Raw genomic sequence first — 26551 nt, forward strand, 5'->3', positions numbered from 1 at the left:
AGAAAGGGTTTGATACTAATATAGATAATGAGACATAGCACACAGCTTTGCAGGTGGAGGTGCTGTGTGGGCAGAACCCCGGGAAACCATGTAGCCAGTTCTCTTTGTTACAGCAAAGGCTTATGTCCTGTTTCTTCTTTCAGGGAGGAGAGCACTGTTACTACCAGGGCCGCATCCGAGGAAACCCAGCCTCATTTGTGGCATTGTCAACATGCCATGGACTTCAGTAAGTGTCCCCAAAACTTTTTGTATCATCCATTCTCTCAGTCACTTTATTTTCTTTATTTTTAAGGCACTGTGATCAAATCTCTATTTTATGTCAAGAACTAATTTTAGTTTACTTTTTATTTTTTTAGGCTTTTTAGGGCTACACTCGTGGCATATGGCAGTTCCCAGACTAGGGGTCAAATCGGAGCTACAGCTGCCAGCCTGTGCCACAGCCACAGCAATGCAGGATTAGGGCTGCGTCTGCAAGCTACACCACAGCTCACGGCAATGCGGGATCCTTAACCCACTGAGCAAGGCCCGGGATCAAACCCGCATCCTCATGGATACTAGTCGAGTTCATTCCCTCTGAACCATGACGGGAACTCCTTATTTTATTTTTTACATTTTTTAATTTTTTAAATGAAAGTGCTTAGTTGATTTATAGCATTGTGCCAGTTTCTGCTCTACTGCATAGTGACCCAGTCATCCATATACATACATTCTTTTTCTCATAATTTCTGTCGTGGTCTATCCCAAGAGATTGGACATAGTTCCCTGTGCTGAACAGAAGGATGTTATTGCTTATCCGTTCTAAGTGTAATAGTTTGCATCTACCAATGCCAAATTGGTTCTTCTAGGGTTGGTAGAAGGACTGATTTTAAATCATTGGTGAATCTGCTTGTTTTCTCCCTTGTGGTTTGTAAACCAAGCAGATTGTTAAACTAGAGTTCCAGAAACCAGGGGCTCTAGGATTATAATATACTTTAGTGGTATTTGAAACATAGTTTCATCCAGATGGACAGAGGAGTGGTTTGGGTAACTCTAGTCTGTTTCTGTGGATAGTTGGCCCCTGGGTACCAGTTCAGCCCTTCCTCCTCCTTGATGTTCATTTTTATATTTGGATGGAATAAATTTCAGGAGATGGAAACTCCTGACTTCTTGTACAAAGTCAAAGGCTGTAGGTGACCTCAAGAGCTCATGTGTGTTAGCTTTATTCAGCCAGAATCCCACGCACCCTGCAGCAAACTCCCATTTATTCTCAGAAATCTCTAAGGAACAGAGTTCCTCCTTCCTCAGGACCTTGCTTCCTTTCTCAGAACCTTCACTGTCAAAGTATGGTTGCTGATATTTAATGTGAGAATACATCTACTTCCTCCGTCCTGTCAATGATGGAGATACCCAGGTGGGCTGTCTCTTACTTGTTTGGTGACCCCTTATAAAGCTGCTGGGTCATCCCTCAGCATTCTGCTGAGGCTAAATCATCCTAGCTCCTTCTCGTTACTTTTTTTGAACACACACAAGCCAGTAGCTTAATTTAGTTTTGGGAAGTGTTTGTTTGGAAGCTTTAAAATACTTCCTGTCTGTTACTAAGTTTTTCATCTAATGGATAGTTTTTGAGCATCTACTGTGTGCCAGTCCTGCCCCCAGGGCTCCCAGGCTAGTGGGGTATCCGAATCTTCCAGCTTTGAACTATGGAATGTGATGGGTATATTTGTTTTCTTCAAGAAAGGAAAAAAAAAAAAACTGAGAAAAATGCCAACTGAGAGTGGGCACTGAAGGAAGAGGTCACCCCTTGAGGGTCCCAGAGAGATGTCGCCTGCAGAGGGTGGACTGGGCCCTGAACAGGCTTTGATGGCATCTTCTAAGAGAGGGGTTTGACTAATAGGTCTTAAAGAAGATAGGGAAGAGATCTATTGTGAGAGGCTGGAAAATCTAGCCAGGCTGCCTCAGTTGTGCCTCTGGTCAGGCTCTGGCAGTAGGTACAGGAGAGCAGAAAGGAGCAGTGCAGGGGTCAGTCGAAAAGCCAGAGAAAGATCATGTGCCTGCCAGCAGGACAGGCTTCCACTTGCTCATCGTTTGTTCTAAAGGACTATTTTTACTAATTTTGAGCACATTATCATGAATAAGGAGACATTCTTGCAAACATGAAATCTGTACCTCCTATCTGAGAGCCTGGCAAAGAGAAATGTCACTATCCCCTTCAGCAGTGACAGTGTTATATCTGATCTCAAGATGAACACAGCTGTCAGCCAAGAACAGTACACTGGGCCTGTTGACATTTGTGACAGCAAATGTATATTGTAGGGGAGTCACATAAAAAAAGAGGCTTTTTCTTTCCTCTCTCTTCCTCTTAAAATCTCAGTCAGGAGTTCCCGCTGTGGCTCAGCGGTAACAAACCTGACTAGTATCCATGAGGATGGGGGTTTGATCCCTGGCCTTGCTCAGTGGGTTAAGGATCCTGTCAGTTGTTGTGTAGGTTCAAACAGACACAGCTCAGATCAGACTGACAGCTGCAGTTGCAATTTGACCCCTAGCCTGGGAACTTCCATATGCCCTAGGTACAGCCCTAAAAAGCAAAAAATAACAATGTAAGCATCTTGCCCAGTACAGGTTCCAATTTTTTCACCAGTTTGCCAAATGAGCAGATTATTATGAGAGAGAGGGTATTACTGCCTTCTAAAGACCCTAATAGACCTGAGACTCTCAGACCAACAGTCCTTTGAAGGAGGATGGAAAGGGAACTTTACAAGAATTTTAGTTTCTGAATGAGGAGTAGAACTGAGCCTGCTTCCCCTGTTTTAACTACATAAAATTTACTTATTTCCCTTTTCATTTAAAACTAAGCAAAGAGAAACAAACAGAAAACCCACCAAGTGTAGGAATACTGTCAGGATTATGTACAAGTATGTTTTAGTGTGCTTAGACTTTTATGAGTGTGTCAAATACATTTATGCTTGCTTTTTCTCGTTATTTATTAATTATTACTTATCTTGATTTTACCTTCTGAACAAAAATTGCTGACAGAAGGATTAGGGGAGCTCTTTCTAGATATTAAATAATCTGGGTTGTCTCAGTTGCCGTGACTTAGATATGAGATATGCTATTTCATCCATGACTCATCTTTTATAAACTATCAAGTGCACGTTGAGTTTTTTCATTTTTCTTGATTTACTGAATTCCATTAAAGAACATAAAGGATAGAATAATCAGATTCCTATCTTTTCCATAAAAAACCTGTAAGAGCACTTTTTTTTTTTTCAAATTCAAAGGACTAATGGGTAATATTTTAGTCTGGGTATATTTGATGTTATGAAAAAATCCTATAACTATGGGGACATTAAAGAATGGACTCAAATGTAAGTTTATTGCCCTCTTGTGGCAATTTCTAAGAATGACTGTTTTCTTTCAAAATCTTGTTTTGATGCAGCCTTTTAAAATTTTAGCTCAATTGGCTGGTAATGACTTGGTCCTAGCTATTGGTTTTTATCAATTATAGGCTTCTGATGGACTCAGTATACTTATTAGAATTTATATAACTGTAACAGGTGTCAATTGCCAAAGAAAGCAAATGAATATGGATGCTTTTTAATTGTTAAAAAATCAAAAATGGCATATTTTCATATAGGGAACCAGAATCCTCCAAATATGGATGGTATCAGAATCTCCTTTGTTTACACTGTGGACCATAATGTTTAAATTCCATAAGATAACTGATTTTTGTATTAGAACAAAACTAATTCAAGAGGAAACAGCACCTAATATTATTTAAACAAAATAATCTGCTTGCTCCTTAATCGCTGCAGCCAAATGAACTTCGGCAGAGGGTACAGTTTTCTGGATGGGACTGGCCAGTTAATAGAATGTCCACTGCCATATTTGGTCTACTGTTTTGATAAGGCTCCTCCCACCCCAGATTCCCTAGGACATGTATTGTCTGTAATATCTTACAAACTGCCTCTGTTTATCTTGAAATTCCAGATGCAATATCATCTAAAGTCACAAAGTGCACTTTGGGTTAAAAACATTACGGATGTGAAAAGAGCAGTTCTAAGGGTGTATGAAAGTTGAGGACATGTGGAAGATGTTACTTCAGAAATGAAAGAATTTGGATAGAGACAGAGATGGAAGCCGTTATAATTATAGCTCATGAAAACCAGCTGACTTCAGTAAGCCATCAGTGAAGGGCAGATACTATTCTGTGGTTAACAGCTTGGGTGTCGTGCAGTCATTTCCACCCAGCACTGAAAAATGACTGCAAAAGATCACAGCCTCACCCCCCTCAGATGCCTGGATGGCGAGACAGATTCCTTCAGTATCATAAGGGACCTAATCTCAATGTAAGGACCACATTCCTCTATAGACGTGGCTATTGTGATCTCTCTGAGCCGGAGTTGAGGCTTAAGATGCCCTCTGGAGAATTCTCAATTGGCTGATGATCATCTGCAGCCTACAATGTCTAAAACTGTACTCCAGGTTTGCACCCTGCTCCCTGCGTCCTGCCTCATTGTGCCCATCCCATTCTGCTCATCCTGCAGCTTTTTCCATCTTATTAAATGGAAAATCCATCTTTCCAGTTGCTTCAATCAAAACCTTGGAGTCCTCACCGACTCTCTTTCTTGCCAACTCCAAGAAAATCCATTAACAAATCACATTGGCTCTATTTTCAAAAAATAGCAAGAATTTGACCGGTTCGTACCATCTCTACCTGATCTGAGTTACCTGATCTAAGTTACCATCTTCTTTCACCTAAATGATTGCATTAACTTAGCCATTTCTATCCTCCACAGTAGATTGAGCAGCTTTCTTAATTTTTATTTTTAATGGTTGCACCTGGGCATAGGGGGCACCTGTTCCCGGGCTAGGGGTCAAATTGGAGCTGTAGGTGCAGGCCTATGCCACAGCCATGGCAACATCAGACCTGAGCCACATCTGTGACCTATGTCCCAGCTTGAGGCAATGCCGGATCCTTAACCTACTGAGCAAGGCCAGGGATTGAGCCTGTTTCCTCACAGAGACTATGTCGGGTTCTTATCCCACTGAGCCATGATGGGAACTGCAATTCTCTTAAAATTTAAGGGGCATTGTGTTTCCTCTCTGCTTAGAACCCTATAGTGGCTCCTAACTGTTCTCAGAGTAAAAGCCAAGGCCCTAAGGGTCTCATAATTTGGCCCCCTCTATTCCTCTGCTCTCATTTTACAGCACCTCCTCCCATCCCACTCTGCTCTGCCACTCTGCATACTTGATTTCCTGGAATATGCCAAGATGATCTTACTTTGGGGCTCATGTCTGAAATGCTCTTTGCACAAATACTTTCATGGCTCGTCCCTTCACTTCTTCCAGGCCTTTGCTTGAATGTATTAAACAACTGAAATTCAATAGAATCGATTTTGAAGGACTTATTGGCTTTAGTCAAGATTCATGAATTGGGGAGCATCCGATCTAGATGATAGAAAGGAGCTCTGAGCTATTCAGAATGAAAGACTCCTCTAGGCAGAAGGGAGCAGGAACAAGGAAGTTGGGTTTTGTTATTGTAAAGTTACTTTCCTTTAGAGGAAGGCAGGGGTCTTTCAGGTAAATTACCTATCAGGTGATTCCTGAATCCACTGGCTGAAGATTCCATTCCTGGGAGAGCTGTGTGTAATAGAGCTGCAATCAAGGTCATCTCTGTTTGGCGACATGGGGCTTAGCACAATTGACTCCATTTGGGGCCTGTTTTGTTTTTAACAAATGTCATTTCTGTGAAGCCTTGCCCTGACTTTCTCTATAAATCAGCCATCCTTTCCCCTGATCTTCAGACCCAATCCTCTGGCACCATTTTTTCCCCTTAACCTGCTTTATTTTCTTCCCTAGAATTCATCACCACTAATGTATTTTTAGTTATCGATTATATACTTATTGTCTGTTTTCTCTAGACTGCATATGAGCACCATGAAGGCAGAGAATTGATCTATTTTGTTCAGGACTATCTCCCCAATACCTAGAGCAATGCATTGTAGATACTCTATCAAATCCTGTTGACTCAATGAATGAATGAAGGGGGTGGCCCATTGCTGATAGGCAGTTCAGGACCCAATTTGTCTGCTTCTCCTTTTACTGGTTATGCAATCTGAGCAAGTTACTTGTCTCTTGGGCTTCAATTTCTTTGCTTGTATGTTGTGGACAGTCATGACTCCCTCATAAACTTATGGGAAAGAGTCAATGAAGGTAAAGTACTTAGCTTGTGGGGCATTGTTAGAAGGCATCGGCTCTTATTATTAGAGCACCTTCCAGATGGATGATGGATAGACCATTCTCAGTCTGAGCACCTGCATCAGAATCATGGGGGGTTGGCTTAAAATGCAGCTTCTTGGGCTCCAGCCTGGAAACCTGAGGAGGGCCCTGAAAGTTTTGCATTTTCACAAGCTTTCCACGTGACTATTTGCATATTCAAGTGTTGGGTTTGTGTGTCAGAGGGAGGAATAATGGAATTAGAGAATTGTAATCCTGAGCCTGGGGAAGGGTCAGGATGAGGGACCTTGATGCTTACAGGGAATCAGAGGGGCAGGCCTTTCCCTCTCAGCAGTTTGTCTAAGTGTGTGTTTGGTGTATGTGTCTGCAGTATATGGTGTGTGTCGGGGTATGGTATGTGGTATGTATATGTGCGTGTGTGTGTGTGTATGCTGTGTGGTGGTAGGGGGGTTTGTTTGTGGTACATGGTGTATATGTGTGTGTGTGGGTGTAGTGTCTAATGTATGGTATGAGGTGTGTGTGTGTGTGTGTGTGTGTGTGTGATGTGTGGTGTCGGGTCTGTGTGTGTGTATGCGTGTGAGAGGGTGTCTAATGTATGGTATATGGGTGTGTGTGTGTATGTGACACGTGTGGTGCAGGGGTGTGTTTGTGGCATGTGACATGTATGTGTGGAGGGTGGTATCTATTGCATGGTATATGGGGTGTGTGTGTGTGTGTGTGTGTGTGTGTGTGTGCGCGCGTGATGTATGGTGTGGGCTGTGTGAGTCTGTGGCATGTCATATGCATCCTGTGGTGAAGGGTGGGTCTGGAAAGTGGGCATTGAGAAGAAAACTGGTCTTCCGTCTGCTGCCAATTTTAAAATGATCTTGTTCTGGAGTTCCCATCATGGCGCAGTGGTTAACGAATCTGACTAGGAGCCATGAGGTTGCGGGTTCGATCCCTGGCCTTGCTCAGTGGGTTAAGGATCGTTAAGGATCCAGCATTGCCATGAGCTGTGGTGTAGGTCGCAGATGCGGCTTGGATCCCTCGTTGCTGTGGCTCTGGTGTAGGCTGGCAGAACCTCTGTATGCTGTGGGAAGCGGCCCTGGAAAAGGCAAAAAGACAAAAATAAATAAATAAAATGCTCTTGTTCTGAGGCGCGAGTCCATTCCCAGGCCTAACTCTTCTCTTGTCCTTGGCAGTGGGATGTTCTATGATGGAAACCACACCTATCTCATTGAGCCAGAAGGAAACGACACCGCCCAGGTAAGTGCTCCTTCTAGTTACTATGGTGGATGTAAACCTCGATGCTGGGAGCTTTTATCCCATCTTTTTTTTCCTTTTTCTTTTTTCATTTTTTTAGCCTCAGGAATGTTTATATGTATCTATACACACATCTATATACACACACATATATGTATTTCAATCAAATAGTGAATAAGTCAAAACCATTGTGACCTTTTTTAAAAAACAAAAAATCCTTCTCTTCTTCTATTATGTTGGAAATACTTGCCTTCTGAGGTGTTCTGAAGCCTTCATTTCTATCTCTCCTGTCATGTTCTGTGGTCTGTCTTAGTCTGCTCATGCTATCACTATAAAATACGGCATGGCTTCAACAGCAGACATTTATTTTCACACGGTTCTGGCAACTGAAAGTCCAGGGGCCACCGGGCTCTGTGTGTGTTGGGGTCCGTCTCCTTGTGGTGCGGACAGCTGCCTTCTCAATGTGTCCTCACATGGCACAGGGAGTGTGAGGTCTGGTGGCTCTTCCGCTTCTTAGAAGAGCACCAGCCTTATCCAGTGAGGACCTCGCCCTTGTGACCTCTGTGACCTTTATGACATCCTCACAGGCCCTGTCTCCAAATACAGTCACATTAGCAGTTAGGGCTCAAACATAGGAATTTTGGAAAAGACATAGACATTCCATTCGTAACAGATCAAATTCATAGATAGTGTGACTCTCCATCCTTTTACTTTTCTAGATTCCAGATTTTTCTCTATTAGCCATTGTTGGTAAGGCCCTGAGCTGATAAAGTTTAGAGAAATCTAGGTTTTCTCAACTATCTCTCACTTGAGTTGAAACATTGATTTCAACAAATTAGAAAAGGGTTAATCTTACTGGCTCCAGGTAAACAATGCACTTCCATCCTAGCTCCGTCCACACAGAATTCTCCCTTGTCCCATGGAACATTGGCCAAACACTTAACGCAAATAATTTCAAGAAATACACATTGTCTTGCCATCCATAAACGATCTTGTGTGGGAAACTGTTTGTGTGTTATTTTCTAGGGACCCACTGCCAGGTGTCCTGTCACTTTGCTTGACAAGTGTAATTTTTTTATCTTTTTTATTGCTAGGGCTGCACATGTGGCATACGGAAGGAAGTTCCCAAGCTAGGGGTCGAATCAGAGCTGCAGCTACTGGTCTACACTGCAGCCACAGCAACGCCAGATCCTTAACCCACTGAGCAAAGCCAGGGATTGAACCCACATCCTCATGGATCCTAATCGAGTTCGTTACCTCTGAGCCACAACAGGGACTCCGACAAGTGTGATTTTTTAGAAGTAACATCCTAAAATTTGACTCTTTATGACATTCTTTTCTTAGTAATTGAGTGAAGCCAGATGAAGTTATTTCAGTGTTCATTAAGTTTTCTTTGATGAAACTTGGCATTTTTATCTGTTGCTTTTTCACAGATGTTTGTATGACACTTGGATTTTGAGGCAGGGTTGCTTTGGGCAGTCTGCTTGCTCCTGCCATTCTGTTCCACAGGAGAAGACTGTTGGTTTGTCAGCCTCTCCCTGGTAAAGCTCTCCTGCTTTCGAAGGGAACAGGGCTCCATGGAAAGCAACCAGTTGTAAAAAAAGCATTAACCCATTTTCCCCAGATTTCTTACTTCTCCTTGGGGAAATCGGTGCACTTATTTCTTTTCCATTACCGCAGGCTTTGGCATCTCTGCCCCTGAAGGTATTTGGTTTCTAACAGGATATCTCTCTGGTGCAGGGAGAATACAGGAGGAGGGAGTGGGAGGGGTTACGCATGGGTTCATTGCTTTTCCCAACACAAGATAACACGTGGTCAAGCTCCAGTTCTTTTAAGGTGTCAGCTTCTCCAGCTGCAATTGCCTGAGGCTGGAGTTATCTGGTTGTACAAGCCTTATCTCTCTCGTTTGTGTTATTTCAGGAGGATTTCCATTTTCATTCGGTTTACAAATCCAGACTGTTTGAATTTCCCTTGGATGATCTTCCATCTGGTATGATCTTCATATAGTGACTTTTCATTTATTAATTTATTTTTTTCTTTTTTTGGCCACCCCACAGCATATGGAGTTCCTGGGCCAGGGCTCAGAGCCAAGCCACAGTTTGGACCTAAGCCGCAGCTGTGGTAATGCCGGATCCTTAAGCCACTGTGCTGGGATCAGGGATGGAACCTGCACCCCAGTGCTCCCAAGATGCTGCCGATTCGATTGTGCTACAGCGTAAACTCCATAACAGTGACTTTTTAAAAATACAACTTTAGTAATTTATTTTAACGCTTTAGAGCTAATTATATAGGGAATATCATAACCCGCGACTGCTCATAAGTGACATCAAGAGAAAGAAAATGTAAACTGACCTCATGTTTATAGTGGATGAGTTTGGAAAGATAGAGGTAGAATATGATGAAGGAAAACTTTTTAAAATTATAAGACAAAGGAAAACTTTTTAAAATTATAAGACTTACAGGAGAAAGAATGTTAAAGCAAAACTTGTCTGCATAGGTAGAATATATAAAAACTCACTCGTGGTGAAATACTGAGTTTGTAAACACAGGGATGTACTGTTAATTATTTTCCCATTTGTCATTTCCTCATCCCTTTTCGCCCCAGAATTTTAAGAAAGAACTATTGTGGATTAACATTTGTTGTTATTATTACATGCTGTTGTGAAATCGGTGTTTCCTTCTCATATGTGTTGATGGATCTATTATTTATAGATGTGAGTTGAGAGTTGCACCCCCTCACTTTGGCCTCCTTAGTGGCAGTGATTGTGCTGAGTGTGTTTGTCTCTGGCTACACTGGGCTTCTTCCTGTGCTCCTTGTGAAGGGAAGGCACACGTGGAATATCTGATGTGGAAATGCTTCCTCCCCTCCTTATGGCCCTGACTATGGCCATCGTACATTCTAATTTTTAAGCTCTTGTTAATCTTTGCAGCAGTTCTGTGAGGTCAACATTATTATTCCCGTTTTAAAGGAGAAGAAAAGGAAACTCAGCTCATTTGTCTTTTCCGGGGTCCACAGCTAGTGAGGGGATGAGCCGGGGTTGGATTATGGCTCATAAGAATGTACCTTGGGAGAGAGACACAAGGGCAAATGGAATGATTACTAAAGCAAACCCTAAACTACCACTTAGGAAAATGACCTGCAGGCTGCATCGTTCCCCACTGGAAAATAAAAGCAGTGCTTTCTAATGTCCCTTCCTCTCTGAAATAAGTTTGTAGCTCCTTGATCTTTTGCAGTTACCCTAAAGAGAAACAAAACCCACCCCTTCGCTCCTACTGCCAAAGGGATAGAAGATCCCGTTTCATAGAGTTTGCTATTTGGAAAAATCTCCAAGTGAGCATATAGATGCTTTTACTTACCCGGATACTTTAGACTGTTCCTTCATTATCTTATGAAACTTTTTACAACTTATATTATGGGAAGAAAATAAATCATGACTAGCTGCCTGAGAACAAAGTTACAATCTAATAGGCATTACTGGAAGCAATAAACATTAATTAATATTTAAAGTAATAAATAAAGATTTCCCCCAAGGCCTTTATTGGAGGGTTGCCATGATACGATCTTACAATTTTTTACTTATTTATTAATTTAATTTAATTTAATTTAATTTAACTTTTTTCTATTTTGGTCTTTTTGCCTTTTCTAGGGTCGCTCTCTCGGCATATGGAGGTTCCCAGGCTAGGGGTCTAATGCGAGCTGTAGCCACCGGCCTACGCCAGAGCAACAGCAATGCAAGATCCAAGCCGCGTCTGCGACCTACGCCACAGCTCACCACAACACCGGATCCTTAACCCACTGAGCAAGGCCAGGGATCGAACCCGCAACCTCATGGTTCCTAGACGGATTCATTAACCACTGCGCCACGACGGGAACTCCGGCGATCTTATAATTTTTTTAAAAACTTTCTTCAGGGTTTCCTTTCAACGGAAACTTTGGAAGTGACTCTGTGGTTTTGCTATTAAAAATGAGTTTTGAACATATTCTTTGAAAACTCAAATCCGTCTCAATTTGTTCCTGGTTTTCTTTTCTTATCAGAGTTGACAGTGTCAATTTTAAGGGTGTTATTTGTCTCCCAAGACACTCAGACTTACTAAGATGAATTATAAGGAAATAAGAAATAGGCAAATGCCAACACTTCAATTTTTGTGATATAAGCTCAAAAGTAAGCTTATTTATTTTAGGTTTAATAAAGTGTCACTGGGTTATGAATTATATTATGTCTTTTTCTTGCTATGTCATGTATTTCTCAGAGATAGAATGTGAGCAGGTGTTCCCCAAACTTGTTTGACTGTGGAACATATTGTTTCACATGACACATCTCCAAGGACTAGTGTTCCTGGGAATACATTTAAAACACGCAGTGTTTTAAAAATCATGACAATGAAAAACCAACCAACCCAAACAAAACAGAAATAGACTCATAGATATGGAGAATAGGTGGTGGTTGCCAGAACTTGGGGCAACTTGGGGCAAGACAGGGATGGGGGCTTGGTCAAATAGGTAAAAGGGGGTTTTGAGGTACAAACTTTAGTTATAAAATAAATAAGTCACGGGTAAAACATAAGGAATATGGCCAATAATATTGTCATGACTTTGTATGGAGAGATATGGTATCTAGAGTTACCATGGTAACCATTTCTAAATATATATGAATATAGAATCACGGTGATGTACACCTGAAACTAATATGATATTGTAGGTCAAGGATATGCAGTAAAAATTGCAACAGTGACACCCGCATACTCCCCTGGTGGGGTAGAGCGTTTCTATTACCCCAGTAACTTCCTTTGCGCTCCTTCCCTAGCAGTCAGTCCTTTTCCTGACTTTCTCACGGTAAATTAGTTTAGCCTGTGGTAGCTCTTCATGCAAATCAAATCATGCACTATGTTCAGCTTTTTTTTTTTTACTTAGCACATGCCTAAGATTTGCCAAGGGCAGTAGTTCATTCTTTTAAATGAGTATGCTCTTATTGTATGAATATACTACAATTTTTATCAACTTTGTCAATGGACATTTGGGGCTATTATGCATATAACAACTAAGAACTGTGAACATTCTTGTAAAAATCTTTTTTGCATTTGCATTTGTCTATCAAATATCTGGGAGTGCAGTTACTGGGTCATAAGGTAGGTAAAAGTTTACCTGTGTAAATTCGTTCCCAAATGAGCAGGCATCACAGTCATCTGGCTGGCCTCACCTTTAGTTGTTTTTTTTTTCCTCCAGCCTCTTGATTGAGGTATAATTGACATACAAAAGACTATATATTTAGGAGTTCCCGTTGTGGCTCAGTGGAAACGAATACCACTAGTAACCATGAGGTTGCAGGTTCGATCCCTGGCCTTGCTCAGTGGGTTATGGATCCGGCGTGGCCGTGAGCTGTGGTGTAGGTCACCGATGCAGCTTGGATCTGGCATTGCTGTGGCTCTGGCATAGGCCAGTGGCAACAGCTGCTTTTAGACTCCTAGCCTGGGAACCTCCATATGCCATGGGTGGGGCCTTAAAAAGTCAAAAGACAAAAACAAAACAACAACAAAAACCAAAAGACAGTATATATTTAATGTATACAACTTGAATTTGGAGCTAAATATACATCCATGAAATCATCACCACAGTCTTTGCCATAAACATAACCATCAATTCCAAAAGCTTCTTCCTGCCTTCTTTTTGATGGGTGGTAAGTGCACTTTACATAAAATCTACCCCTCTAGCAAATTTTAAAGTATATACTGTAGTATTGTTAACTGTAGGCACTAAGCTGTACAGTTGAGCTCTAGGACTTCCTCATCTGGTATAACTGAAATTTGTGCACTTTACTAGTAACGCCTCATACCCCCTGGCAACCACCATTCTACTCTGTTTCTATGGACTAGATTCCTCATATAAATGGTATCATGTAGTGTTTATCCTTCTGTGTCTGGGCTATTTCACTTAAGAAAATGTCCTCTAGCCTCATCCATGTTGTCACAGATGGAAGGATTTCCTTTTTTAAAGCTGAATGATATTCCATTGTACTTATGTGGACATTTAGGTTGCTCCCCTCCTGGCTATTGGGAATAATGCTACAGTGAACGTGGGTGTGCAGGTATTTCTTTGAGATCCTGATTTCAGTTCCTTTGGCAGTATACCCAGAAGTGAGATTGCTGGATCATATGGTATTGCGTTTTTAAATTTTTTGAGGAATCTTCATAGTGTTTTCCATTGTAGCTGCACGGATTTCTAGAGTTTTTAAGTACATCTTGAGCGGGTTATGAGAGTGTGCATTTCCAAGTACCCAGGTAATGCTGATGCCACTAGTCCAAGTGTCACAATTTGAGAACTACTGTTGGAAGAGAAACTGCTGAACCTTTTCCCAGAGTAGTTACACCACTTTATATTCTCATCAGCATTGCATGAGTGTTCTGATTGTCCCTCATCTTCACCCGCATTTGATGTGTCTTTCATTGTGAAGGTCAGTGGGGAAAGTGAAGGTCAAGTGACTATTTAGAAGATTCTCCATGAAGAATGTGATGTTATTTATAGGAGAAATATAAGGAAAAAAATGAGATAAATTGGAGTAGGAAGAATGGGATTTTTTGAATTGTATTTATTCATGATATGCTTATTTATATTAATATGAATGCATTTACTTAGATTAATGTTCTATATTTTCATTAAGTACAATATAATAAAATTCATAATAGTTGTATAATTTATATGACAAAGGAGTAATAAAACTTTGATTGCCTTTCATGAAAGAAACTTGGCAAATGCACTAAGTTAAATTTGTTTTTATTTCCTTTTAGAATTCCAACAAGTAAACATAACTCCGCCAAAATTTATTTTGAAGCCAAGACCCAAAAGGAGTAAACGGCAGGTAAGTATACACAGGTATATATCATGATGTTTTAAAACACTTGGCAGCTGCCGGTCAATTGAATCTCCATTAAATCTGTGAGAGGCCAGTTACCAGTTCAGGCAAATATTTGCCACAGTGTGGTAAACAGGAAGGTTTGGCACATGTATAGGAGCAGTGGAGATGGGGCCATATTACTTCATCGACTCAAAGAACACTCAAGGTAGTGATGATAAATGGTCATTCATCATATGGGTGGAGTATGAAGCCCCTGTTGTGGCATCTCAGCCACAAGCCTCTTTCCTTGCCTGGGAATGTACCACATCATCATGGTACATGTCCTTGTGTTTATCCCCTTAAAGATACCCCAGGTTTTGAAGCCACAAAATGCTACTGTCCCACCTGAACTACTTTGGAATCTAGGATATAAAATCTAGATGTCTGCTTTATGAATGGTCAATGGATTTTGAACTTAGTAATGATAAAAATCATATAGCGCTTTAACCCATGTGAAGTAGGTACTATTATTCCCTTCTTACAGGGAAAAAAAATTCTCTGAAATGTACAAATATTTTTCCCAGAATCATAGAGCTGGTGAATGGTTTAGACAAAATAAGAACTCTGGTCATCAGAATTAAGCTATGATCACACTTGTGTGGTGGTTGGTGCGAGTGTGTGTGTATGGCCTAAAAATACAGGATGAGGGAACTAGATCTCCAGTAAGACCAAGCAGTTGAAGGAACCAAGTATCTTCTTTCAAAAATATGTTTAATAAATATGAAATAAAAGGTTTGGAGACAGATTTCTAACGTGAATAATAATTGCTAAGTTTTATTGAGTATTTACCATGTGCAGTTGTGTTAACACATTTAATCCTCATAACAACCTTCCGAGGAAGGCATCCCTATTTAATAGGTTATCCCTATTTTACTGATTAAGACATTGACGCAGAAGAGGCTTAAGAAACTTGCCTGCAGTTACATTTACCCAGTGGCATAACTGGGATTCTCACCTAGAGCATCTGGTCTCAGAGAAATGCTTATTACCATGTATGCCTTACATACTGGCTCTCAGAAGCCCTTGTGACCCATGAATTACTACCAGGAGCTTTCTATATTTTGTGATATACACATATATTGAGGCCCAGTTTAAATAGATAAAAATAATTGCCATCAGGTACCTTGTTAAACACTATTTATTTTCATGACTTAGCAATCAAGAGAATAAGATCATTTTTGATTTATTAATCTTTAAAGTTCTTCAGAAACTTCTGCAACATCCATTCATCGGCTAAGCAGGAATACTTTTTTTCTCTTTCTGAGAAAGCTGTGAACCCCTGGAGGTGAAGGCTTACAAAACTGGCCAGCCAATATGGTACCTCTCCGATGCTAAGAAAATAGACTTGTCATAAAATCTACTTGTTTGAAAGGCTCAGGTCTCTTTTACAATTAACAAAGCAAATACTATCACCCTAACAGCAGTTATTTTTTTTTAAAGAAATGTCTTTTATTTTTTATATATTTGTGAATTTGCTTTCTAATAATTGATCTAACTTTTATTTTAATGTTATTACATCTGTAAAAACATCCATTAAAAAAAAAACTTTTGTCATTGCATGCAGTTTATTATTGCTTGGTTTTCAAACCCGGAATTCTTAGCCTATTATTTCCCATTAACTGGGTGTTTTAAGGAAGTTTGAAAGGTAAGGTTCAGGAATCCATTAGCAATGAAACAAAATGCATGTGGCAGAAAGTTTTTAGTTTAACTGCAATACTCAAACATTCGTTTCTTGATTTAGATTAGATCATAAACCCTTATGACAAAAATGGCCCTTGGGCAAATGAGCAAGAAGATTTATTGAAAACATATGTGCCTAAGTATAGTGTAAAGCAAAAGTTAATTCTGCAGATCTTGTGAAAGACTGCGCTATAGACTAATTGTAAAGAGTGAAAAGGATGTGGCCGCCTTCGTGGCTCTTGGCAGTAGTGCTCACTGGTCATGATTTTGAAGGAGGAGAACATTGGTGGTTGAGCAGGCAGATACAGCTGCAGGAGGTAATAAAGACTGCCTGAGAGCTTTCCAAACTATCCTAACGAAGCCCCTGAATCATTTGGGAGAGCCTTTGAACCCTGCCAGCAGGTTTGGAGATTATAGAATTTAAAAAGTACTGGTTCTCTCACTCTCTGTAGACCTCTGAAACTTTCAGGAGCTCAAACCACTTATCCTCTCCAAGATACCTTGTTAAATGAATGTAGCCTGATGCAGAGCAGAATGAGATACATGGATGTACAAAATAAAATGAATATCCTGTTTGACTTTAGATGCATAAATTTTTCTGGGAGAAACCAGTAACTGTGTTATAACCATTGTAAGGGGAAGGGTAATAGCTAGGTAGAAGGGGGACAGAGGTGAGAGGAAAACTTTCACCCTATACCTTTTTCTAATTCTTTAATTTTTGAACCATATGAATTTATTACATACTCAAAAACTAAGTAAATTGATGAAAATTTTAAAAATACTAAATGAATAAAAGGGGAAAATTAATTTTTCCCATATTTAATTTTTAAATCTAAAAACTTTGCTCAGCTTTATTGAGGTATAATTAACAAATGTAAGTTATTTAAAATGAAAGAAGGATGACTGGATATGCATTATATTTGTGAAAGGATTCCTCCCATGGATTTATGAATTAACGCATCCATCACCTTACGTAATTACTATTTTTTTTTGGTGAGAATATTGAAGTTCTACTCCATTACCAAATTTCTGTTACACAGTATAGTGTATCAGTATAAATGTCCATCAATGGATGACTGGATAAAGAAAACGTGTGTCTGTATGTGTGTGTGTATATATATATATGTAATTGAATATTATGTATATAATATTATATATGTATATATATGTAATAGAATATTACTCAGCCTTAATAAAGAAGGAAATCCTGTCATTTGCAACAACATGGATGAATCTGCAGGGTGTTATAGGAAGTGAAATAAGCTAGACAGGGAAAGACAAATATCATGATATCACTTACATGTAAAATCTAAAAAAAAAAAAAAAAGTCAAATTCTTAAAACAGATTTAGAAAAGTGGTTGCCAGGGGAGAGCTAATAGGAGAAATTAAGAGAGGCTGGTAAAAGGGTACAGACTTTGAGCTATAAGATGAATAATACCGAAGGATCCAATGTATAATTTCAGCTTCCCACAGCCAAGTTTGGAGCACTTCTTTAGGTGCTGTTTTCTTTACTATGTTGCAGCTTCGTCGATATCCTCGTAATGTGGAGGAGGAAACCAAATATATTGAACTAATGATTGTGAATGATCATCTCATGGTAGGACTTGCTGAATTTTGTGTTGTTTGAACTTGCCCGTGTCTAGGGTAAAACTGGTGGGTGCAGAAATATGTTTAGAAGAAAGAAGCCCATAAAGCTGTATCCTGGAGGAGGCACTTGTGTAGCCAAACATCTTTGTTACCCAGCAACAACCTGAAAGTAGGAAACACTCTTAGGTGCAAGCAATTCACAGTATTTTGTGAGGCTTCAAAAATATTTCTGTGACTCATATTAACTCTTTGGATTTGCTTGGTTAACATTAGGGGCTGCTGTCTTCTCTTACTAGAAGGGTGAGATTAAAAAAAAAAAAAAAAACGCTTCCATTTTATATTGAAAAAGTGAGGCAGCAATAATGTGACACTTTCGTTTGCAGTGTACCGCTTTATCCTAATAAAAGGAAAGCTGTTTTTCTATTTCTGTCTTGTTCTGTAGTAAACCATTAGGAAAAGCTTGTATAGCAAATCAGTGAAGATTTTTAAGATAAAAAGTTACCGAAACTTCCTTTTTTTCCTTTTTTTTTTTTTTAGGGCCAAACCCAGGGCATATGGAAGTTCCCAGGCTAGGGGTCAAATAGGGGTTGCAGCTGCTGGCCTACACCATAGCCACAGCAGTGTGGGATCCAAGCTGCATCTGCGACCCACACCACAGCTCACGGCAACGCCGGATCCCTAACCCACTGAGTGAGGGCAGGGTTCGAACCAGCATCTTCATGGATACTAGTCAGATTCACTTCCACTGTGCCGCAATGGGAACTCCATCAGTTATTTTTTTAATACTCAATTCAAGTTCATGGACTTGTTATATACTCACTTCATGGGCACGTTGTAGTCCAGCACAGTTACATTCACAACACAGCAGTGAGTTACAGTGCTAATTATTGCATGTAACCAGATTTTTAAACTAAAAATATTCAGTGATGCACATTGATGAATTTTACTTAATTTCAGCTACATATAAAGTTTTAATTTACTTTGAATTATTTATTTGGGGAGAATACGTGTCACTTATTTAAATATGATTAAACAATATCAACTTTCAATTAATAATAATTATTATTGAATGCTTTTTCCTTGTTCAGGGTAGGACTACTGTTTTTTTGTTCTTTTTAGGACTAAGTTTTATTTTTTTCTACCCATTTGATTTAGCGAATGTTACTTTTCCCTGAGATTTTTACAGAATAAATTGCAAAAACACATATTTTGGACATTTTACAATATCCTAAATTCAAATGTCTGTAGGTATCTGCAGGCACATAACACAAATGCAATGATCCAGGTGTAAAACAGTAGGGATGGGTGAGGCCTGTGGCAAAAGGGAAGTCACATGATCTTTCTAATGGGAGCAGCTGCTTCTCAGCCTTTGCCTGTTATTACCATGTAGGGATGCTGACTTTAAGTGAAGCCAGAAATCAGGCTTTACCTGATATTTCCTGATTTTAAAAACAGCACTGGGGCCAAAGCAAAGATATATGTGATGCTCTCCTAACCTACAAGCTAGATGATCTTGTGGCCATTAAGGCTTTTTCCTTGCTAAGTCTTGTGGCTTTTTATACTTTTAGCATTTTCCATGTTTTCTGGCTTTCATCTTACATTTATTTCTATGTCTTGCATTTCATCAATAATTTTCATGTTTTATCATTTTGAATAATAATTTGTGATAAAAAATAAATTCTTTTTTTTTTTTTGTCCTTTTGCTATTTCTTGGGCCGCTCCCACGGCATATGGAGGTTCCCAGGCTAGGGGTCGAATCGCAGCTGTAGCCACTGGCCTGCGCCAGAGCCACAGCAACGCAGGATCCGAGCCGCGTCTGCAACCTACACCACAGCTCACCACAACGCCGGATCGTTAACCCACTGAGCAAGTGCAGGGATCGAACCCGCAACCTCATGGTTCCTAGTCGGATTCGTTAACCACTGCAACACGACGGGAACTCCTTCTTTTTTTTTTTTTTTTTTTTAAATAAATTCTTTAAATGGTTGGAATGGGTATTTTTAACTTTATCTCACAGATATGTGAGGCCTCAAACTTTTAGGAGCCTTGCCTTAGACAACATAACATCTAAAGAACTAGATCTCAACTCATACATTTTTTTATAGGAAGCTTTAGAGACTTTCCATTATGCCATATTTTATCTGCTGAGATGACCATTTTCTGATGACCTTGAAAGCCCTCACATGTTCTCTTTCCCTTTCAGTTTAAAAAACATCGGCTCTCAGTTGTACATACCAATACATATGCCAAATCTGTGGTGAACATGGCGGATTTAGTAAGTATGAACCCAATTCAATATTGCGATGGAGGAATTTTATCTCCTGATTGTTAATAAATCAGATAATGTTCTTATATTTTCTCTGCCTTAAAATTGCACTTTAGCCAAGGTGTCCTGGAGGTCCTTGGTAACCTTGCCATGAACTTGACTGTCTTTGACCTCAAAATGATGATAAAAGGAAGTGGTCAGAGTTACAGATTTAGACCTGGAATTTTTTTTTTCCCTGCATTTTTCACATTGGAAAAGAAACAGTTGAGTCATAGCCCCTAATAGAGATGCTCACAGTGTACTGCCAGCAATGAAGAAGCAGTTGTGCCTTTTGAAAAAGGAATGATGCGACTATGTGTGATTCTACTGTACCTACTTTCCAAATCTTTGCTGACAAGGCAATGCCAGTACTTTCCTCATGAGTTTAATTAGGGCCAGTAAGCATGTATAGAAATTATCTCCTTGAAGAGTCCTCCATTTTTTTGCTAGGGGAACTCAAGAATGCATGAATCTTTATTTGGGTGCCAGAGGATGGATTCGGGGGGAGCCTTGAATAAGAGTGCAAATATTTGTCAAAAAGGAATATTTCCTTTCTAACTAGTACACTATTCTTTGGGTATTACTTGGTAAAAAATTGGGTTTCCTGTTACTCAAGGGAAATGAATGTAAGTCCAGAAAAACATCTTTAAAAACAGTGAAGTTTCTCAACATCTAACTGAAACTCAAGGAGTGTCTATAAAAGGAGCTTTGTAGTTCTGTTCACTTGATTTTTACCACATATATAGCTGGCGTGTTCATTTTGTTAATGTACTAGATATATAAAGACCAACTTAAGACAAGGATAGTATTGGTTGCCATGGAAACCTGGGCGGCTGACAACAAGTTTGCCATATCTGAAAATCCATTGATCACCCTACGTGAGTTTATGAAATACAGGAGGGATTTTATCAAAGAGAAAAGTGATGCAGTTCACCTTTTTTCGTACGTAACTTTTGTAATGATTTATTACCTTTTTTTGTTCCATATTGAATATTACTTGTGACTGAGAGGGATTCTTTGTACTGCATGATGCAATTAAGAGTTGATGTAGCAGATACACATGAAAAAAGTTTTAAAGTATAGATTGTTTGAAATTGTCATGAAAATTCAATAGGTTTAATTTTGAGTTATTATTGCATGTATATATAGTTCATGTAATTTTGAAGAGTTTTAGTCGGAGCATTTACTGAGTAAAAGTACTATTAATAAAGAGTATTCTTAAAAGATTAGTTATATTCTTTAAACTTACTGTCTTTTAAATGTTATGTTATCTTTTTTTTTTGGTCTAAGGGAAGAGCTTGGTCTCAAGAGTATATTTTATTTTTTTCCCACTCTTACAGTTTTTCTTGGGGGGGGGTAATAACATGAATGTTTGATAACGAATTTGTAATAACAAATTATAAATTGCAGCAATTTAAAAACCTATCATCTTGGAGTTCCCAGGTGGGTCAGTGGGTTGAGGATCTGGAATTGTCACTACTATGGCTCTGGCTAATGCTCTGGCACGGGTTTGATCCCTGTTCCTAGAACTTCTGCATGCCTCAGGCATGGCAAAGAAACAAAACAAAACCTATCTAAAGTCAGAGTTGAAGAAAATTATAAATAGAAGTAAAAGAGTGTATTTTGAGAGTAACATTTTATTTTTGCACAATTCCAAATTTACAGAAAATTACAAGAATACTGCAAAGAAATACCATATGCCCTTTACCCAGATCCATCGATTGTTAATATTTTGCCCCATTTGTTTTATGATTTTCTTCTTTTCACACTTCTTCCTTCCTTCTGTCTATCTATCAATTTTTTTTTTCCTGAACCATTTAAGAGTAAGTTGGAGTCATTTGCTTATTGGGTCTTTAACTTCTAAATCCTTGTATGTATCCCTAAGAATAGACATTATCTTTTATGACCACAGTAAATTATCAAAACCAGAAAATTTAGCCTTGACACAATATTTTTATCTAATGCACTATCTATACTCAAGTTCCACCAATTATTCCAAAATGTTTTATAGCTACCCTCCCCCACTGCACCCCGTGCCCAAATCCAGGATCCAATCCAGGAACATATACTACATTTAATCATGTCTCTTTAGTTTCCTTTAATCTGAATTATTTCTTCAGTCTTTCTTGGTCTCTTGGAGCTTAACATGTCTGAAGAGTTATTTCATAGAATGTTCCTCTTTGTAAGAATGTCTGATGCTTTCTCCTTATGAAATTCAAGTTATATGCTTTTTTTTTTTTTTGTCTTTTTGCCATTTCTTGGGCCACTCCCGCGGCATATGGAGGTTCCCAGGCTAGGGGTCCAATCGGAGCTGTAGCTGCCAGCCTACACCAGAGCCACAGCAACGCAGGATCGGAGCTGCGTCTGCGACCTACACCACAGCTCACGGCAACGCCGGAACCTTGACCCACTGAGCAAGGGCAGGGATCGAACCCGCAACCTCATGGTTCCTAGTCGGATTCGTTAACCACTGCGCCACGACGGGAACTCCTCAAGTTATGTGCTTTTTGACAGAAATGCCACAGACGGGTACCTCATGTTAGAGATTCTCTTTTAATAGGTATAGTTCTATTTAAGACATACACTGATCATGTAAGGAAACATCCCTCAGAAGCCTTTTCATTTGGTTATGGTGGTAAACAATTTTCCTATCCCTCCCTGAGGAATATACAGTAATGTATGTACATTATGAAAATAAGTGTGTTAAATGAGCAATGAGAGGTGCTATGATATTTGAACTGTGAGCAGTAAGCATTTTTCATTTCCTTTTCTAAAAGGGGAAGTCAATTTGAGAGTAGCCGGAGCGGGGCAGCTTATATTGGTGGCATTTGCTCGTTGCTGAAAGGAGGAGGCGTGAATGAAGTAGGTGTGAACATGTGTACAATACAAAGTGGTCTGATGGCTGACAGTGTTTTCCTAATATTTAAGAGACCATTCCTCAGTATTCCACATACTCCAGATACTATTATTTTATAACAACCAATATGATTACTGCAAACGACGGAGGACAGAATGAGGAAGTAATGGAATATCAGATAATTGTGTTCATGTGCTACTTAGAATAATGTCCAAGTTTAGCTTTCACAGATGACAGGGAGAAGGTTTTTACCTTTACCTTTATTAAAAAGAAGGCCCCGTTTATCACTTTGACTGATTTTCCAGAGAACCGAGGAATCCCCTGAAGCATCGGGTGACTACTTAACAATCCAACTGAAAATTTTCTTTCTCATTATTTTTCAGATTTTTGGAAGAAAAATAGACTAGGTTTTCCAAAGGGTTACTTCTGTCCCTAAGGCATTAAACTTGATGGAAATGATCTAAAAGAAAAATACCCAAATCTTTGGGAGGCTAGATATTGAAAAAAAAAATACCCCTCTTTTAGCCAAAGATCATCACCACTTCCTATGACTGATATCATTTGTTTTCTGAAGCCACATTCTGTTCATTTTGGAGATTTCAGGAGTGCTGATGGACACACAAAGATAAACAAGATCCAAATATGTTACACCTTTACTTTCCTTTTATCTGAAAGACTGGCTTAATTGTACATAAGTATTAAGTTTTTCAGAAATGCCATTAGTGAAATTTGGAATCAAAGTTAGATTTAAGCTTCCAAATCCAAAGTTAATGATTCCCTGGCTTCTAGTTTTCTCTATAAGACTTAGTCAAATATGGATTTATTTCTTACTATTTCTTCCCAAATGCTCCATAGTTCAGCACTAGCCATGTGCCTTCAACCTCTGCTAAATAAAATGCTTAGAAATTATTTGTTTTTAATTATATTGTGACATTTTTTTTTCCTGGCCCATCTTTAATAAAAAAGACTTTTGCATTTACCTGTATTTTATTTTTGCTTTTGTCTTTCAGTTTGGGAAGACGGATTTAATGGCAGTTACACTTGCCCAGTCATTGGCCCATAATATTGGAATTATCTCAGACAAAAGAAAGTTAGCAAGTGGTAAGTTTAAGTACATGTGTGGTTTAGTTGTATTTAAAGTAGATAATCTGTAAAACATTTTGATGAATGAGATTGTGTAATTCATTCTTAATCAAAAGAGTTTGAGTGATAAAGATAGCCTGGGCACAAAATATTTTTTCCAAAAGTAATATAAATGTTAATATTTAAGTTACAGATGAAATTTTTTCTGTATATAATAAACATTTACAGATATGTGATCTTAAATTCACAGTTGAATTTAACCTAAAAAAGGACATAGTTTGGTCATTTTAAATAGTGTGGACACACAGGTTTAAGGCACACTATTTTATTATGGTTTATTTAAAGCATCTCTTAGTATAGCTACAGAGGTAGAACTTGCCTGCCAGGATCAGATGTGATAAAGGACTTAGTAAAATATGGACCTAGTAAAATATGCTAGATTTAGCGTTTTCAATGAATATATTTTCCCAAGTAGGTAAACTTACTTTACCAGGAAAGGTTGAACGCTGTATATTTAGAGTAAGTTGATTATAACTGTATATATTTTATTATTTTAATAACATATTATAAACATCATTGTTTACATTAATTATAACTATTATCATTTCTGAAATACTCGTAATATCACAGACAATTGAATGCCAGAATTAGCTACATCTAGATGCTCATTTAATCCTCAAGATAATCCTGCAAGATATCCACAATTAGCCCCATTTTACAGATAAAGAGACTAAAAGGGTAAATGTCTCTAAGATCATAAATATATTAAGTGGCGAGCCCAGATTTTGAACTCCCAGGTATTTCTGATTCTGAGGCCCTTCTGCTTAACCAGTATACTGTCCTACCTTCTACCAGCAACCTTGGGTACAGATGTTTGTAAAATGGACAGGAAATTGTGACAGTTCCCATAAAGGCCTATGAAACCAGAATCCGTAGTTGTGCATCACTCTTTCATTAGCATTTGATTGTTAAGCCATTTTCAGTGAGTGCTTTAAAAATATGGCCACTCGTTAAAATATCAAAAGGTTTTATTTTAGTAACAATGATATAATCTCGATGGCGTCAAGGGAGATTTTTGTTGTTATGCATTGCATAAAACACTTCAACTATAAGGAAAATTAGAAATCTGGTATTACTTTTTTAAAGGTATATGGGAATAAAGTGAACATATACTCATTAAAATAGGAACTGCTCGAATGCACCTGTTTTCACGTTGTGACAAGGCATATGTATCCCTTTACTCTTAGGTGAGTGTAAATGTGAGGACACGTGGTCTGGATGCATAATGGGAGATACCGGGTGAGCCACTTCTCTTGGAAAATAACTCTCTTTTCTTTTCCCTGATGTGCTGCTGTGTCGTAGGAGGATAACACTCAGTAACTTAGGGGGGAGCCTTGCCACAGGCGTTTAAGAGAAAACTGGAAGTAAATTCTCTCAGTGGCTTTGTAGGTGATGTATTTTCACAAAATAGTCTCTTAAGAGTGAAAACAGTTGCTGTCATTAAGCCAGTAGATCAAAGACATTTTTAATCTCGAATCGAGGCTGGAAATGCAAGAAATAAGGAACAGCTTTGTTTTGGATGGCTTACCTTCTAATTCCTTTTCCTTTTATCTTCTTCTGTTCTAATTACACGAGTTATAAGCAGTGGTGTGTCTCACAAACAAAAGCCACAAAAGAGCCTGGATTAGCAGCTTTCTCAGATATCAGCACGTGGAAGCCTGTGGTGGAAGTGCTCCCACAGGGCTGAGTTCAGGTGACTCCTGGGACTCCTGGGACTCAGGAGTGGAAGGAGTTGTGCCTGGTCTGCTCTCCTGAGAAAAGTTTTCATTTTCATACTGCCTTACCCTCAACACACGACCAGGCACCAATGTTTTGGTCTTGCCAAGTAAATTTTACAGCCATCCCTTACATGCCAAGCTTATCACTACCTCCCAACTTTAAACTTTTATCATCTTGTGCTCTTATTATTTCGATAATGTTCCAGGTACTTCAGAAGGTTTCAGACTCCCTCTCTCCCCTCCTGAACTCCATGTCTATCCTAACTGAAAGGCATAAAGAATAAAAGATCGAACACTTGTATACAGTCACCTAGTTCAAAACAAAACAAAACATTGCCTGCATAGTTAAATCCCCCAGTGTTCTCTCTTCTCGGTCCCAGCCCCACTAAGGTAACCACCGTCTTGAACTTGGTTTGTGTCATTCATGGGTCTTTTTTTATACTTTTAGTGTTCATGTGTTGATGTAATACATACCGTTGCTTTGCATGTTTTCAGTTTATATGAAAGGTATCATAACATATGTATTCTTCTATGACTTATTTTTTTGATCAGCTCTATGTAGGATTCATCCATGTTGATGTATACACACACACACACACACACACTCAATGACCTAGAGTTCTCATATGCTCTTTTAATGCATATGAATTTTTATGTCCAACACGTGAATCATGGTACTCTCCTGCTTAGAACTTTTGTGAGTCTCTACTGTGTAAAGAATAAGGTTCACATTCCTTCCTTCAGTATTTAGATGTGGATAATCTGTCTTCATCTTCATCTGCAGTCTCCTTTTCCACTACTCTTCATGTGGTTTGCTTACCCTAATTGTACTTGGGTTTCGAGGTTTTTTTATTTATTTACTATAATTCCACATGGATTTTTCAGCCTGTTAAAAGCATGTTCATCATAATT

At 39.0% G+C, this 26551-nt stretch overlaps 1 protein-coding gene across 6 annotated transcripts in view; it reads left to right on the top strand.

Moving 5' to 3' along the window:
• ADAM22 (ADAM metallopeptidase domain 22) overlaps positions 1–26551 on the top strand; it is a 236023-nt gene that overhangs the window by 147247 nt on the left and 62225 nt on the right. For all 6 annotated transcript variants that reach the window (XM_047752655.1, XM_047752658.1, XM_047752653.1 and 3 more), the window contains exons 5-14: positions 144–226; positions 7398–7461; positions 9379–9448; positions 14242–14312; positions 17552–17626; positions 19820–19891; positions 20697–20863; positions 22699–22783; positions 23789–23879; positions 25109–25160. In XM_047752655.1, coding sequence (XP_047608611.1) covers positions 144–226; positions 7398–7461; positions 9379–9448; positions 14242–14312; positions 17552–17626; positions 19820–19891; positions 20697–20863; positions 22699–22783; positions 23789–23879; positions 25109–25160 — 830 coding nt within the window. The remainder of the gene's footprint in view (positions 1–143; positions 227–7397; positions 7462–9378; positions 9449–14241; positions 14313–17551; positions 17627–19819; positions 19892–20696; positions 20864–22698; positions 22784–23788; positions 23880–25108; positions 25161–26551) is intronic.

This window comes from Phacochoerus africanus, chromosome 11, assembly GCF_016906955.1.
Source record: "Phacochoerus africanus isolate WHEZ1 chromosome 11, ROS_Pafr_v1, whole genome shotgun sequence".
Taxonomy (NCBI): Eukaryota; Metazoa; Chordata; class Mammalia; order Artiodactyla; family Suidae; genus Phacochoerus; species Phacochoerus africanus.